General features: G+C 33.1%; 1 protein-coding gene across 1 annotated transcript; it reads left to right on the top strand.

The window, feature by feature from the left end:
• Positions 1 to 4,709: 4,709 nt before the first annotated feature.
• LOC120254052 (aspartate aminotransferase, cytoplasmic-like) lies at positions 4,710 to 13,004 on the top strand. The gene is made up of 12 exons (XM_039262202.1): positions 4,710 to 4,920; positions 5,015 to 5,086; positions 5,202 to 5,263; positions 6,164 to 6,247; positions 8,504 to 8,603; positions 8,695 to 8,815; positions 9,102 to 9,265; positions 9,629 to 9,766; positions 10,327 to 10,448; positions 10,975 to 11,069; positions 11,608 to 11,728; positions 12,655 to 13,004. The coding sequence occupies exons 1-12, from the start codon at positions 4,810 to 4,812 to the stop codon at positions 12,737 to 12,739; spliced, it is 1,275 nt and encodes a 424-aa protein (XP_039118136.1). The 5' UTR covers positions 4,710 to 4,809; the 3' UTR covers positions 12,740 to 13,004.
• The last annotated feature ends 3,376 nt before the right edge of the window (positions 13,005 to 16,380 follow it).

The raw sequence follows: 16,380 nt of genomic DNA, 5'->3' as shown, positions 1-16,380 counted from the left end.
TTGACTGTCTCAATTCTCCCGATTAATATTACCTTACCTCCATATTTTATTAAGTGTTCAAGAAATCATAGAGACTCAGATAAGAGAGAGATCTCAATTTAGGGCTTTTTAGGAGATTAGTGTAATTTAGGAAGTTCAGTTAATCCTTATTTATGGGGTTCATAGAGTGCTAATGTAATCATATGGTGTTTAGATTAGGAAGAGACTTCAACCTAGCTTGGTAGGGGATTAGTTGTTCTTTCGACTTAAGTAAAGGGTGAGTATAATTTATGAACACTGCAGTCTAATTGACTCAGTTGTAGTTTAATAACCTAGTCTAGCACTTCACTGAACATTATATGGGGATTGATTGTCTCGATACCTCCATTTCATGATTGACTTTTCTCTTGCCAATTTACATTGCTTTTATAGCTTTTTGATCCACTTTTGTTTGTGTTCATTATCTTCATCTTTTGACAATTAGATAATAGAAGAATAGCTAGTACTAGTACTTTATGTCATTGTTGGATCAATAATCTTGTGTTTATCAGACACTTTATTATTTAATATGGCTTGTACACTTGTAGACATAACATGCATCATGGGAGCGGGTATACTTTTTATTTCCCTTAAGGATATGTTCCTATTTTTGCTCTTCATAATAGAAATAAGGACTACATGGGTTTGTTATCACTTCTAACATGCCATTATATATTTGATCGATTGTCATATATCTTCGCAATTAAAAATTTGCTCTATTGTACACAAAGTTTGATAATTTGACTTGTTATACGCCAATTCTCTCCCTAAACTAGAAGCTATAATATTTGAGAGAAAAAAAATCCCATATTGCATTCCATGCATCACCTCAAAAGAAATGCCAAACATTCACCGCTTGCTCGGCCACATGACAAGGGGGACTTGTTGGGCTAAGAAGCAATGACTGGAGACCTTTACCAAGACTTCTGAGACTTCTGGTTTTATAAAAATCAGGCTATATAGCATGGAGGAGGGGGACTTGATGGTGGATGAAGGTGGAACTTCGGTGGTCATAGGAGAAAAGGAGGATGGTGGATCTCGAATAGGAGTAAGACCGAGGCTTGAGGAGGAAGAGTCAAGTGCATGTAGGTAGGACTTCAGTGGATCTGAGTTTAACATTCAAATCCAAATATAAAATGTAAAGTATCCATTTAATATTTTTTTAATCTTTTCAATATTCTTTTAACAATATTTAAATTGAAAAGTCACATCAGCAATAGTAGGTGAGAAATCTAACGCTACTAGTTTTTGGACTAGTTTTGCTAAATTTAAATAATAGAGGGAAACAATTCAAACATATTAGAATAGAGAGACTAAAGGACAACATGTGCTACTTAGAGAGACCATTTGGAGGATTAAACCCCTTTTTAGAGTATTATACGCATCGCTTAATAACGCTATCCTCTTTTTCTGACTTTTTTTTATTGCTTCTTTTTTGACATAAAACCCTTTTGGTATACATAGTGATTATAGTACTCACAAGTCTCATCCATAGAATCAAAAACCATGCAACATGTGGCTTAAGAGAAATCTCTTCTTGACCAGCAATAGCTTTAGTAGCATTTTCATTCTTATCTTCTCCTTAGCCATCATCTTGTTTTCGGACTTATCTATACCAAAGAATGAATCTTCATTTTCTTTATCTATCTTAAAAAAATATATATGTGAATATTAAAAAAATATGTGGGAGGGGAATAAACCGCTAACTAGAAAAAATAGATAAAATGCATGCATAGATAGCTATTCTAGATGGAATTTAGGTGGCATTATTTTTTTGCAGTTAGTTCATTGTTAATATGTTTTTATGGATTGTAAAACGATTGTAGTTTAACAATTTTTTTTATTATTTATTTTATTATATGAAGCAAACATTTTATTAAAAAAAAGATAAAATTTAAATTCCAAAAGATTAAACCTCATATAATTAATCTGTGTTTCTTTCTTTCTTTCTTTTCAATTGAATTGATTCCTCTTTTCAAGAAAAAAATAACGTTACATATTCTTGGTCCTTTTTTTTTCAAAGAATAAGATACGCCATGACATATATATGGAAGAGGTAATAAATTGTAGGGTTTAATCAAAGCATTTAATGGTTTATTTAATAAAGAAAAAAAAATCTAATTTATCTTTAATGCAGATTCAATATAAATCTTAAATATTTTTTTAATTGAGGAATTTGTAGATTGTTGAGAAGCCACAACTCATGACAACCAAGATATATTTAAATCATTTGTATCAATATTCGGCTTTATTATATAACCATTAAAGCCATAGCCATTAGGGTGCGTTTGGATTACCGTAAAACGATTGTAGTTTAACAATTTTTTTTATTATTTATTTTATATATATCAAGCAAACATTTTATTAAAAAAAAAGATAAAATTTAAATTCCAAAAGAGAAAGAAAAAAGATTAAACCTCATATAATTAATCTGTGTTTCTTTCTTTCTTTCTTTTCAATTGAATTGATTCCTCTTTTCAAGAAAAAAATAACATTACATAGTCTTGGTCCTTTTTTTTTTTCAAAGAATAAGATACGCCATGGCATATATATGGAAGAGGTAATAAATTGTAGGGTTTAATCAAAGCATTTAATGGTTTATTTAATAAAGAAAAAAAATCTAATTTATCTTTAATGCAGATTCAATATAAATCTTAAATATTTTTTTAATTGAGGAATTTGTAGATTGTTGAGAAGCCACAACTCATGACAACCAATTTAAATCATTTGTATCAATATTCGGCTTTATTATATAACCATTAAAGCCATAGCCATTAGGGTGCGTTTGGATTACCGTAATGGGAATGGAAGGGATTGGGCAATGAAGAAAGTGGCTGGAAATGGGTAGGATATATGAAATAATAGGTATATATGCCAACTTTATGAAACGTAGTTATGTCTAACACTGAATGCACACATAGATATGTATGCATGTAGATAGAGTTCAATAAAAATGCATATGTTTTCCATTTTCCTCTCATTATCATATTGATGTTTTCACCATTATCAATACATGGCCAATACATATACAAGGAAAACCATGTATTTGTTTCCATTCTATATTCAGATTCAAATGAGAGTCCAAATTGGCCATCCTATTTTACTCTATTACCTTTGTTGAGCCTAGAACACACAAAACACAAAACACATGCACATTCTGATACCATGAAATTTCTTCATAAGTGTATCATACAAATTATGATACACAAAACACCTAGTTTAAATCCAAGATCCACTTATTATTTTTTTCCCAAGAAATGTTGCACTGAACTTATTAACCAAGCTTCAATGGTTTCAAGCTTCTTTGAGCCTTTGAATAGTCTAAAAATGACACATGATTTTTTTTTTTACCCCGAAAAAAAGAATGAAGAAGACATGTGACAACAACTTGGGAAGGACAAGAGGGATAGAGAGTCTCTTTCCCTTTCTCTTTTCAAAATCTAAAACTATTCACAGCCAATTCCATATCCAAGAGACCAACAACCAAACATGGACTCTAATAAATGAATCCCAAAAACAAAATTTTCTTGAATTGATGGAAATAAGATAGGAATAGAATCCTCCAATACCTAAAATTTACATGAAATCCCAATTTTCTTACAAAATATGATTTTCCCTACTCATTGTGATATGCATCCAAATGTGTCCAACTGTTCCGAATAACAACCAAGACAAACAAATAAGCTAATAAAGCCAAAAAAAATCAGGGAGATACTAGGAATCTATTCAATCTACTGACTAATTTCTCATTGATAAAAAGAAAAGGCAAAAATCAAACAAAGTGCATTGCAGCACAAACACACACCCAATGTTAGAAATCAGAGATTCAAACCTTATGAGTTCTTGTTGAAATCTCCAGCAAGCTCGATAACACTGTCGATGGCGATGGCGGAAAAGCAAGCTTCAGTGATGACAATGATAACAATGAGGAGGTCACAGAGATGGAGTTGATCACTTAAGAAAGAACTCTTCTATATTTGTTAGCTAGGGTTTCAATTATTGGGGATTTTATTGATGTCTTTCTTTTTGTAAGGGTAAAAGAGTTATTTTAGCCCTAAAGAATAGGTATTCCCCCACCATGGGGGAATGAAGTTTAATTGTGGTGGGGCTTGTGATAACTTTACAGGGGATCGATTTCTTCTCTAAAAACCCATTTAAACATGGGGATAAAAATATGTAAATAATTATTTTCTCGAATAGCTAGGAGAACCATTATTGTAATTTAAACTCCCCTTAGGCCCACAACTCTAATGGTTATGATCCAATTTACTTCACTGAGTCAAAAATTTTGGTGCACATTGTGGCCAAAGTATAAATTGGTTTATATTTTTCGTTTGTTTAATTGTACACTATTTTAAATATGTAGAATATGAAAATAATTATTATAATATAAATTATAATATTATACAGTATACAGTGTACAATATAATAATAAAAAAAAACTTCGATGCATCTGTCTGAATTAAGGTATTAATTCCGATACAAAGTATATCATAAAATCAATTGTTTATCCCGAATATTAGAACGATTCTTTCTATACATTTCCAATTTCACTAATTTCAATAATTTATAAAATAAAATAAAATAAAGAAATATGCTGACCCACAGAACTCACCCCAAAGCCCACAGAATCCAGGGCCTAACAACTCTCCGCCCACTGAAACCAGCGCACGATACTCCGAAATTTAACTAAGAAAATATGGAAAACGCTACAATGCGCACCACGCACACATTTTAACGGCTTTCGCAGCACCTGACTGAGAATCCACTGGTGATCTCCTCCTCCCTCTCATGGCGTCCACGATCCCCGATGAGATGCTCGGCCCCGTCCCGACCTCTGGTTCCAATGGCGTCTCTGTCTTTGCCGACGTAGTCCAGGCCCCTGAGGACCCGATCCTTGGTGTGAGGACCGAAAGGATCTCGAATCAGTGTTTTTTGTGGTTTTTTTTAATATTTTTTTCTCATGATTTTGGTGTGATTTGTATTGTTTGATTAGGTCACCGTGGCGTTCAACAAGGATCCGTGTCCGATGAAGGTGAATTTGGGTGTTGGGGCGTATCGGACTGAGGTGAAATTTCTGAGGATTTAGCGATGTTGTTGCGCTTGTTTTTTGGATTGTGATTTTATTTCTGATTGTTTTGATGGGCTGTTTTATTGTTTTTGGAATGCTTGAAAATTCATAGGAAGGGAAACCGCTTGTTCTGAATGTGGTCAGGCGAGCCGAGCAGATGCTGGTGAATGATAGGTATGATTTTTGCGATATAGTTTTTAGTGACAGCATTTGTAATATTGAAATAGAAAAATTGTGGTTTTTTTTTGTCTCTGATTAATTCAATAGCATAATTTGCCAATTTGTTTTGGTTCTTCTCCATTTTGATATTTTCCTTAAAAAAATAAAATAAAATCATGTCAATATTCTGGTTTCTTTTTCTTTTTCTTTTTCTTTTTTTTAATCTTTATTGCTATGTTGGAATGGGCCAATCCGCATGGTTTGTGATGTTTCTTTCTCTTGCATGCTTTGATTTTTTTCATTTGGGGACCTCTGGGTCAAATTGCTGTTTCTAGTGACTGCATTTGCGATATAGAAATTGAAAAGCTGTTTTTTTCTTTTCTGTTATTAAATTCAAAAGCATAATTTGCCCTTTTTTTTTTGTTTTGTTTGGTTTTTCCCCATTTTGATCTTTTCGTGAAAAACATTTCATGTTGAAGTTTTTTATTCTTCTTCTTCTTTTCTTTAATATTTATTGCTATGCTGTAGTGGGCCCAATCCGCATGGTTTGTGATGTTTCTTTCATTTGGTCATTTGGGGACCTCTGCGTCAAATTGCTGTTATATATATATATATATATTGAGATTTGTTTGTGAACCCTACTGCATAAGACTGCGTTCTGAGAAACAATATCTTATTTCAATAAAGCCAAAACGAAATGTCTATAGATATTTTATGATTGTCTGGCTAGTAGGTGGGCTTTTTGGTGTAACTAATGCTTATCCATTTTCAAAATTTTCCTTGAAAGTTGACTAGGTATTTTCTCTCTTTTATATGATGGTTTTAAAAAATATATGTGCTTCATGGATAAGTAACTTTGGTCTTTATGCTGCATTTTCAATTTGATTATTTACTTTTGTGGTGCATGTTTTACAGTTCTCGTGTCAAAGAATATCTCCCAATTACTGGCTTGGCAGATTTTAATAAACTGAGTGCTAAACTAATCTTTGGTGATGACAGGTAACTCCATAAAACATTAGAAGTTTATCATTTTATATGTAAATACATTTGGATCATGGTCATATTATTTTCTTTCAGAATGCTATTTAATTCATGATTGAGAATGTAAAACTGTCTTCAAAAATAGAAGAAATGGTACTCTACTGTAAGATATTACTATTTTGGCACTCATCACAGAGGGTGTCCAAAGGTAGAATGTCTAACCAAGTGATTTACTTGTGTTCAATCATCTTGCTTGGAAAATTGCCACTTAGAAAGGAGTGATTGTGAAATAAAAATAAGCATCGCAGCTGATAATTGGTAATTTATTTTGAATTATGTTGACTTGACCAAACATGAGTTTTTGTTCTATGCAATAGGTAGTTTTTCAAACTCGCCATGTTCAGGTTTTGTCAGTATGCTAATGGGGTCTTATTTCAATGTTTTTTTATTTTTTGTAATGCCCTCAATAACCACGAAGCAATGTATAATCCTAAAAAAATTATCTTTTACTTTATACTCCTAAAAAAAAAAATTGTATCCATGAAATACACTCCACTCACCAATATCGTACCTTCCATTCTACCTCTCCCTCTTTAAAGTCAACTAGGGCTTGATATATAAAATTCCTGCAAAAAATTCTTGTACCTGTTTGTAAAAATCACAAGGACTTATTTAAAATTCGTAGGGGCACATATGCAAAACTAAATAACTAATTTTTATGCTTTCATTATAATTTCGAATACAAGTTGTGTGTTATATGTTTTTAAGTTTTTTGACCAATTTTATTGTTTCTAGTTTATGCAACTGTTCATAACCTTTTTGGCAAAAATTCTAACCTTAGGTTTCCCCTATTTCAAGTATTTTGATACTTTTTAATAATTTTGGGTATTTTCAACAACTTTCTGTAGATTTTTTGGGGTTATGTTTTTTTATTTTTCTAGTCTTAGTGACTTATTCTCAAAAAGTTTTGAAATAATTTCAATATACTTGAACAAATTCAAGCTTATAAAGTCCATCATTCTTCAAATATAGTCTTAACAAATAATAACAACCAGAGTTGATAAAAAAAATTATTTGCTTAAGAGTGTTGGGAAATCATCAGATGGAAGATCAGACTTAAATGAAGTGGAGAAAATGCCGGATGCGGAGAAGAGAAAATGAGAACATAGAAAAAAGGAGAAAGTAGTGGAGGGAGAGTTTGGGTGAAAGAGGGTCTAACCTTCTCCTTTTCACCTCCTTTACAAGGATGTTGGCATGGCAACCACAGGCAATTTTGACAAATGCTTTGGCCTTAGGGCTAAATAAATAAGCATTCAAGAAAAGAAACCTAAACCCTACAGTCACATTCAATGGATTTTGAAACCGACCATTTAAACATTACCACTTCGAACAATAAAATCCTGAAAGCATAGGTTTCGAATATCTGATCAATCTTTCAATTTACGTAAAATATTTAGTTAGAACGCATATGATTAGCACTTAAAACGTTAGCTAGTGAAAGAAAATATGGTTAGAGGGAGACAACTAATACCGCACAAATCTTTAATTTGAAAACAATATGTGCATAAATTTCATGCTATCAGTACAGTGAGAGAGAGATTGATAGCTTGGCAAATCAAGCCAGCAAACCCTAAGCTTATGTAGCAACCATATAGGGCTCACCAGTATAAAAATATAAAATCTAACATGGTATTAGAGAAATATAGTGGAGGCCAATATATATATTAAAAAAAAAGATATAGGACCTCTGAGACACAAGTAATGTACAAGTCCATGTGAGTAAGACCTCTGAGACACAAGTAGTGTACAAATCCATGTGTGTAGTACCTCTGAGATACATAGTAGTGTACAAGTCCTGGTAAAAATAGACCTCTAGTGTACAAGTTTGAGCAAGTTCAAACTAATTAAAAAAAAAAAAATGACCCAATTGAACTTGAGGGGAGGATGTTGAAACTATAGTCCTACATCAGTTGTGTGATAGAAGTGTAATGGGTTTATATATAGGTATAGAGTTTGAGCCACTAAGTCTCATATATAGGTATAGGGGTTGAGCCACTAAGTTTTGAGACTTAGTGGCTCAACCCCTATACCTATATATAAACCCATTACACTTCTATCACATAACCGATGTGGGACTATATTTCCAACAGTTATCACATTTGTTATCATCACATCAAATGCATATGTTCTTGATTCATTCTTTCCATATTCTTGTTCCATTGGCTGTTCCTCACTTTATCTTCTTTTTTCTTGCTGCCTTTTTCATGGAAATAGTACCGCTATTCAAGAAAAGAGGGTGACAACTGTACAATGCCTATCAGGCACTGGCTCCTTGAGAGTTGGATCTGAGTTTCTTGCCAGACATTACCAGCAAGTAAGGTGTTCAGTCTTTTTGTCAACATTATTTTTATAATCCAAGTAGACTGAGTACTTCAATGACTCAAAAACATGGTTTTATTTTTCAGCGCACTATTTACATCCCACAACCAACTTGGGGAAACCATCCCAAAGTTTTTGCATTATCAGGGTTGTTTGTAAAGACTTATCGTTATTATGATCCAGCAACTCGGGGCTTGAACTTTCAAGGTACAAAGTTTTCCTTTCCTAGTTTTTCTGCCAAAATTCTGCATTCAATCTTCATAGCAAGTATAATGAGAGCCACTGCAAAAGATTTCATAAGGTTAACCTTTCCGTATTTCTTCCTCATTCAATGTAAGATGCCATTGGGAATACCTTACAATTTTTAGTCTTAACTCTCTTTAAGACTATTTTTCGCCTTGGTTCTTGAATCAGCAACTTTCCCTTTATTCTTCCCTTATTTCTTTTTGTATAATTGTGTCCCTAAATTTTGATGCTGTTGGCTGCTTCAAAGGTTTGGTAGAAGACCTCAGCTCAGCTCCATCGGGAGCAGTGGTGCTCCTTCATGCTTGTGCACATAACCCAACTGGTGTAGATCCAACAGTTGAGCAGTGGGAACAGATTAGGCAGTTGATGAGATCAAAAGCATTACTTCCTTTCTTTGATAGTGCTTATCAGGTAAATCTGGAAATCCAAGGAATTAAAATTTTTGTTGTTTCATTAAAGAAAAAATATGTTCTTCAAATCATCTTGGTGTGTGCCTTCACATCATCATTGCTTTACTAGCATTGTTTATGTCCCATAAGATTCACCTTAAATTAATGGCATCAACTACGAATGGGGCCAGAACTGTTTGTTTTGGTGAAAGGTGTTGCCCATGAATTTTATATTGGAGAAAGTAATGTTTTGAGGCATTGCAGCATTTATTCTTTATTCCATTTCGTTAAATGGATAGTCTATTTCCTTCAGAATATTTCATGTTTTTCTTTGATTATTTGTTCTTTTCTCTTTATGTCACTGACGAGCCTTTTTCCAATTCAGGGATTTGCTAGTGGCAACTTGGATGCAGATGCACAGCCTATTCGCCTGTTTGCTGCAGATGGTGGTGAATTGCTAGCTGCCCAAAGTTATGCAAAAAACATGGGTTTGTATGGGGAGCGTGTTGGAGCCCTTAGCATTGTAAGAATTGTATATGTTTGCTAGTTGCAATTGGTTTCATGGGTATAAAAAGAACATTTGCTACCACTGAATTTTTGAAAGGAAATCAATTAATATCCATTCATTATGCATTTATGTAGAAATTGTATATTAAACCAAAAATGGATTTTTTCTTTTTTGTTTCTTTAAAACTTGCTTTACCCCCTTTTGTCACAGTACATGTTGATTCACAAATTTTTGAATGTTTATATTCTTGGAAATTTATTTACCATTCAGAATTTTGGATTAATAGATTACAACCAGTTTCATTGCAACATTGATTCTGTACTATTGGTTTGATCCTTTGTAGCTTTGGATCTGCAAAAAAAAACCATAAATACTTTAATCACAAGGGAATCAAATGCATAGTTCTTTTCATGTGAGTGGTCTAACAGTCATGAGATATTTTAACTGTTTTGGAAAGTGTTATGCTTTGAAAGGTTTTTCTACCCATCATATATCCCAAGGTAGTTAGGATTTCATTCTAGCAGTTCATTTTATCTAATTTGTTTCGTCTTTCATATGACTTGATGTTTTTAAAGGTTTGCAAAACTGCTGATGTAGCTGCAAAGGTTGAATCTCAGTTGAAACTTGTCATCAGACCCATGTATTCCAGTCCCCCCATTCATGGTGCATCTATTGTGGCCACTATTCTTAAAGACAGGTATCAAATTTGCCCCTGAACTAAAAATTCACTTAGATTCTTAGCTAATCAGACTAATCCAGATCAATTTTGGTGAAACCCTTCATATTATAGAATTCTATCTTCCTGTAAGCCTCTAACTCATGCCTTTATTGATGGCTGCTGGTTCATAATTGCTTGTCTTGGAATATAGGAAGCATGAGCTAATTATTATTTTGGTGTTGAAAACCTTATCAAGTTCTAAGTTTCATTTATTTCATGGTAGAATGATTTTTAATTTTTGTGATAATATGGCCTGTACATATTGACTGAAAAAGTGAAGAAGGGAAAATGTTTCTGGTTTCTGTTGCTTATTTTACAGCTATTTAATGGAGATTATTTCTTTTGAGCCATTATTACCCTCAAGACAAAGGCTAGATATTTTTTTCCCATTAAGATTTTTTGTGGTATGTGATAGACTATCATGAATGCATGCTAGCTTCTGCCTTTGTGATTTGAATTTGCCAATTTACTCGTACCAGCTTTCATTAAATCTAATTTTGTGTAGTGAAATGTACAATGAGTGGACTATTGAGTTGAAAGCCATGGCTGACCGTATAATCAGCATGCGCCATCAGCTGTTTGAAGCCTTGCGTGAAAGAGGTACATGAATTGGTTTACATTCTTTTTTTGTTTATGAGTGTTTATATGCAGGTGTCTGAAAATACGTAAATTGGTAAGTTTCTTTACCATTAGGATTAAGCTGTCTTCATTCATTTAATAGATTGATGAACATAGCGTGAATTTGGTGGTTGTTAATGAATAAAACTTTAGCTTATGAATCCAAAAATGAGTTGTGATTAAAATCTTAAATTGTTGAAGATATGAGATTCTCTTTGCATCTTCTTCGTAAATGATTTGCAGTTTTGGCTTGAGTGAAATTGTAGATAGACTGTGTTTTGTTTATAACCATGGAACACACCATGTTTTACCTGTAAATGCAAGAATAGCAATTCTATGAAGTTCTCTCAGTCTCATTATTTATGTATGCAATAGCTGCTTCCGCAGGCGAACTTATCTGGGATTTCTCATTACTATTTACTAGTTAAACATGTTAAAATCAATAAAACCAAATAACCGGTTGTTCTTTCCACCATAACATATAAATTAACACTTGCATTCTATCTTTGAGATTCTACAGGAACACCAAGGGACTGGACTCATATCGTTAAACAAATCGGGATGTTTACTTTCACAGGGCTAAACACCGAGCAAGTTGCCTTTATGACCAAGGAGTACCACATTTACATGACATCTGACGGGTAAAGATTAACTTTATCAATTGATAAAACTTTTTTTTGTCATATAACATTTGTAGCATCACTATTAACACGATCTTTGATTGCTCTTGGGGATAGAAACTAATTGATCTTTGGATTTCACTGCTGCTTTCCAATATGCATAGTCATTTGCTTTTTCCCCTTGAGGAATTCATAGCCATATCTTTTGAAGACTGCTGGTTTGTTTATGTACAAATTCTTCTATCTTCCTAAACCTGCTCTAGCATATCAATATAGAAGTGTGCTATTTTTCTCAACTATGGAGACTATCAAAACTAAACAGCCTATATCCTTTAGTTTGTTAGAAATGGTTTAGGTTCTTGCTGCATACAAATATCTCTATCTGCCTTACAAGGTTTGTGACAATGAAAGTTCTGGTTATTTCCTTTGAAAGGAGAGGATCAAGATGGTATTTTGGCAAAACATCATCACGCCCAATATTTTATCTTAAGAGTTATGCCATATATGCTTTAAATTGGAGCTTATGAGGGACATATTTTTGTCTGTCACGACTCACGCATTATAGGAACATAAATATAGAACATGCTGAACAATTCTATAGAGTTTTCTGTGCCTGAGATGCAACCAAATTCACAACGCCAAATTTGCTCATTTTTCATTATGTTAAATTGTGATTATGTGATACCTCAGTTCATTCTGCTTGTGACTAGGATTTTTATGGAGAAATGAACTAAATAATCCCACATTGAATAGGGGAGAAAAAGATCTTGCGCATATAAGTATGACTTGGATCTGAATATGTGATACTCACCTTTTATGGGGCAAAACCGTGAGGCCTGGTATGGGAGGGGTGAAAATGGACAAATTCCTTACAACCTGGTTATTATAGATTATTATCTTCTATTTCTTAGTGTTATAATATGTTAAGTGTTGCTTTTGTTATGCAGGAGGATCAGCATGGCCGGTTTGAGCTCTAAAACAGTACCCCTGCTCGCTGATGCCATTCATGCGGCTGTCACGCATGTTAACTAAATCTGTTTACTTGACATTTTCTGGTTTAATCCATGTTCTATCAGTATCAAGTTTTGCCAATAGTTCCTATTTGGCCTAATCCCCTTGAATAAAGTAAACTAATTCCAGCTATGTTCTTCACTCCTTGTTCCAAATTGGAGTGAAAACTGGACATATCCTTTGATCATCAGTAATGCCGAAGTGGTTATTTATTTTTATTTTGTCATCAATAGAGGCATGTGACTCGTCTGGCTGTAGATTGCAGCTGAAAACAATTGAGTTTTCACTCTTTTAGTCTTTTGAAATCTGTCGGCATTTATTACTTTGAGAGTTTTTCTGTAGATTTATTCTCTAAAGTTCAACCATCGTCTTTGTCATTTTCTTTCATGTTATTTGATGTAGCATCTCATGTTCTGTTTAGAGCGGTGAAATGCTTGAGATGTATATGGGTTTGTAAGTCACTGTCATTGTTATTTAGTTATCTCTCTGAAGAAGCAGCATGACATCCTTGACTGAAACTAAATAGGATGATCTAGGGCTCAATGTATTTTTAAAGTTCTCTGAAGTATTTCTAGGCAATTATTTATTTATTTGTTCAATAAATTAAGCAGATTTGCATTTGGGATTGGTTATCTTAAAAACGTTTCTTGCATTAACAAACTTCAAAAACATTTAGATTAAAAAATGAATAGGTCTTGGGTTATTAAAAAAGCATTTCTTGTATTCAAAAAATTCAAAAAATTCAAAAGAAATTTTAATTAAAAATATTAGAACCAAGTATTTAAAATAAAATAAAAAATTACAAAACATCTTTTCTGTGGGCACTAATAGGGTGGCTTAAAACACCTTTACATTTTTTTTTTAAACGAAAAGGGTTTTAAGGTCCATTAATCCAATACAAATGAAAAGAAGGAATGGGAATAAGAATAGGGAAAGAGAAAAGAGAAATATAATGAAAATTATATTTATACCTTTTGTGCAAATAAAATCATCTTGTATAAGATAATGAATTATATTTATTAATAAATATTTAACATTATTTATTATTAAATATTTAGAATATAATTATTTACTTTAATTTATTATAGTTAAATATTTAAACTTCATATAATTAATTTACATATTTAATTAATATATTTAATTATAATAAGTGAAAATAATAATGTAGTAAAATAACACTTATGCCCCTATATAAATAGAATGATATTGTACCAGATAATAGTTTACATTTAATAATATATAATTAACATAATTTGTTATTAAATATTTGCAATATATTTAATTATTAATTTTAATTTAATATAATTAAATATTTCAACTAATTATTATAATTTAACAAAGAAAAAGAAAAAAAAGAAAAAGAAAAAGAAAAAGAAAAAGAAAGATGTGAGATTTTTCTAATTAAGGGTATAAAGGTCATTTTCATTCTAAAGAGAATAAATCCCCCCAATTTTAAGAACATTGGAAATAACCAATGTTTTTAAAACCGAACCGGGAAGTGAACCGCCTTCATATTTGGGTCATGGGTTGATCGGTCCGAATGGCCCGTTTCGGTCGGACCGGATGATGTCATATATATATATAATAATAATATAAAATTATAAATATTTGTATGATAATTCAATAATATATATTAAACTAACAATATGAAAAAAATATTTAATAAGATAAAAATATTTCAAATTATCACAATCAAAAGATAAAATCATAAAACAAAGATATAATCCCACATAGTTTTTTAAATTTTCAAACACAATCCAAAATAGCTCAAAATTTAACAAATTAACCACCGCAAAGGATATCTAATTCCAGGGGATGTATCAATTGAAGTATAATTATACCAAAAAAAAAAAAATCCCACCTTAAACTTTAAACTCAAGAATAAAAGCTACTTAAAATCTTTTCCATCTTTCACTTATTATAAATTTATAATTCAAGCATTTGCACAAATGCTCCAAATAAACTCAGCAAAGCATGCAAACCCCAAGTTAATGAAGCAAAAATATCGCCAATGACCTTCGGGTCTATTGGTACACGGGTCGCCAATAGAGCTCTCACCGAGTGGTGAGAGTTCGATTCTCGGCTGAGGGCACATTTTTTGGAGTTGTGAATAGTAATTGTGTATGGATGGTTCCAGCACCCACGTGAGCGTGGCCCCATCCCCACTTGTTCCACCGAGGCTTGTGCACGTCCCTGGGTCTCTAGTGGGTTCGCTCCGCTTCTCTTCCCAAAAAAAAATGAAGCAAAAATATCAACATATCCACAATCAGATAAGCAATGAAACAATTCGTGAAAATTCAAGAAAATTTTCATTGAATTGATAACCACTTAAACAATGTATATCATAATGAACGAAAAGTCTGGAAACAGAGAGATCAACGGGTTTACTAGTTGTTTCCATCCTAATGGGCTGTGTTCTGATGGGGCTGCTTGTCAAAAACGAGCCTGTAGATCCAAAATGCCTTAAAAAAACAAAAAGCAAAGGTTATAGAGAGAAAGGAAAGGATGGAAGCATTGATAGAGAAGGGGAATTGGAGGAAAGGGCGAAGTACCATGGCGAAGATGTGGGCGGAGATGAGAACGACGATGAGAGGGACAAAGTCGAGGAATCTAAACCCCCTTGACTGTGACGGCGAGCGAAGCACTAATTTCGTTGAGATTTTGTGAGGCTGAGAGAGGCTATTAACCTAATGGTTTAACAAAAAAAAAAGTAAAAATCTTAAAACCGGGGTCAAGCCGGTTCTTAGTAAAACCGGCCGATTTGCCGGGTTTGATTGGTTTTGACAAGGTTAACTTCAAGTCAACAATTTCAAAAACCCCGGATCGGCATGCGGGCCGGTTCCCAGTTCTACCGGTCCGACCGGCCGGTCCGGTCCGGGTTTCAAAACTTTGGAAATAACCCACATGGAGCAATCCCATTACTATGAAATGCCTCTATTCATGCATTTCCTAGTTACCAAATATGATGGGTGCATGTGATTTCCACTCCGAATCCATGATCCAAACAGGCCCTTAGTCTATTATGCCATTTTGGCTCAACTCACGAGTTTATGATCCTTCTATTCTTCATGTGTTTAACTCATGAGTTTATAATCCTTCTATTCTTCATGTTTCAATCTATATTTCTGTTCTTGTGTTTCCGTTTTTAGTTGTATCATAACATACTGTGATTAACAGAATTTGATAAACAAATCAATTGGGCCTAAATTTATTAAATAAAATGAAATACATAAACCTTGACCTAAGATAAGAACATGAAAGAAAATAAAGCATTATTGATTAAATTTTAAAGGCAAGTAATTTATACCACATTTTATTGAGTGCCGTTAGTTTGGGGCAAAATGGTGGAGGAAGTCATTAAAGTAGTCAGACTTTCCTCCACTTATGGTATTCATTTGCTCTAAAGTGGGAGAAGTCATACTCCCCCATTTCAGCACTTCCTCTTATGTTATATTAAAGCCACTATTGAATTTTTTTTATAAAAATGGGGGAAACGAGCCACCTAAAAAAACCCACTTCACCCCACTTCCAAAGCCATCTTGAAGTATGTCCAGAGTATTTTCATTTGCTTCGTTCTTCGCCGCTCTTTCCAAACAGCCAATCGTGGGCTGTGAAAACAAGATTTCATAGGTTATTCTCCACCAACCTCTCTAAACTCCCAA

This window comes from Dioscorea cayenensis, unplaced genomic scaffold (assembly GCF_009730915.1).
Source record: "Dioscorea cayenensis subsp. rotundata cultivar TDr96_F1 unplaced genomic scaffold, TDr96_F1_v2_PseudoChromosome.rev07_lg8_w22 25.fasta BLBR01000323.1, whole genome shotgun sequence".
In the NCBI taxonomy this organism is placed as follows: domain Eukaryota; kingdom Viridiplantae; phylum Streptophyta; class Magnoliopsida; order Dioscoreales; family Dioscoreaceae; genus Dioscorea; species Dioscorea cayenensis.
Note: the sequence above shows the minus strand (reverse complement) of the source record. Positions and strands in the feature narration are given on the sequence as shown.

Bases quoted from the DNA above. Each gene is read 5' to 3' on its own strand.
- LOC120254052 (XM_039262202.1), top strand. From the start codon at position 4,810: ATGGCGTCCACGATCCCCGATGAGATGCTCGGCCCCGTCCCGACCTCT. The intron at 4,921-5,014 runs GTGAGGACCGAA...TTGTTTGATTAG, and splicing joins CTGAGGACCCGATCCTTGGT to GTCACCGTGGCGTTCAACAA. The intron at 11,729-12,654 runs GTAAAGATTAAC...TTTGTTATGCAG, and splicing joins ATTTACATGACATCTGACGG to GAGGATCAGCATGGCCGGTT.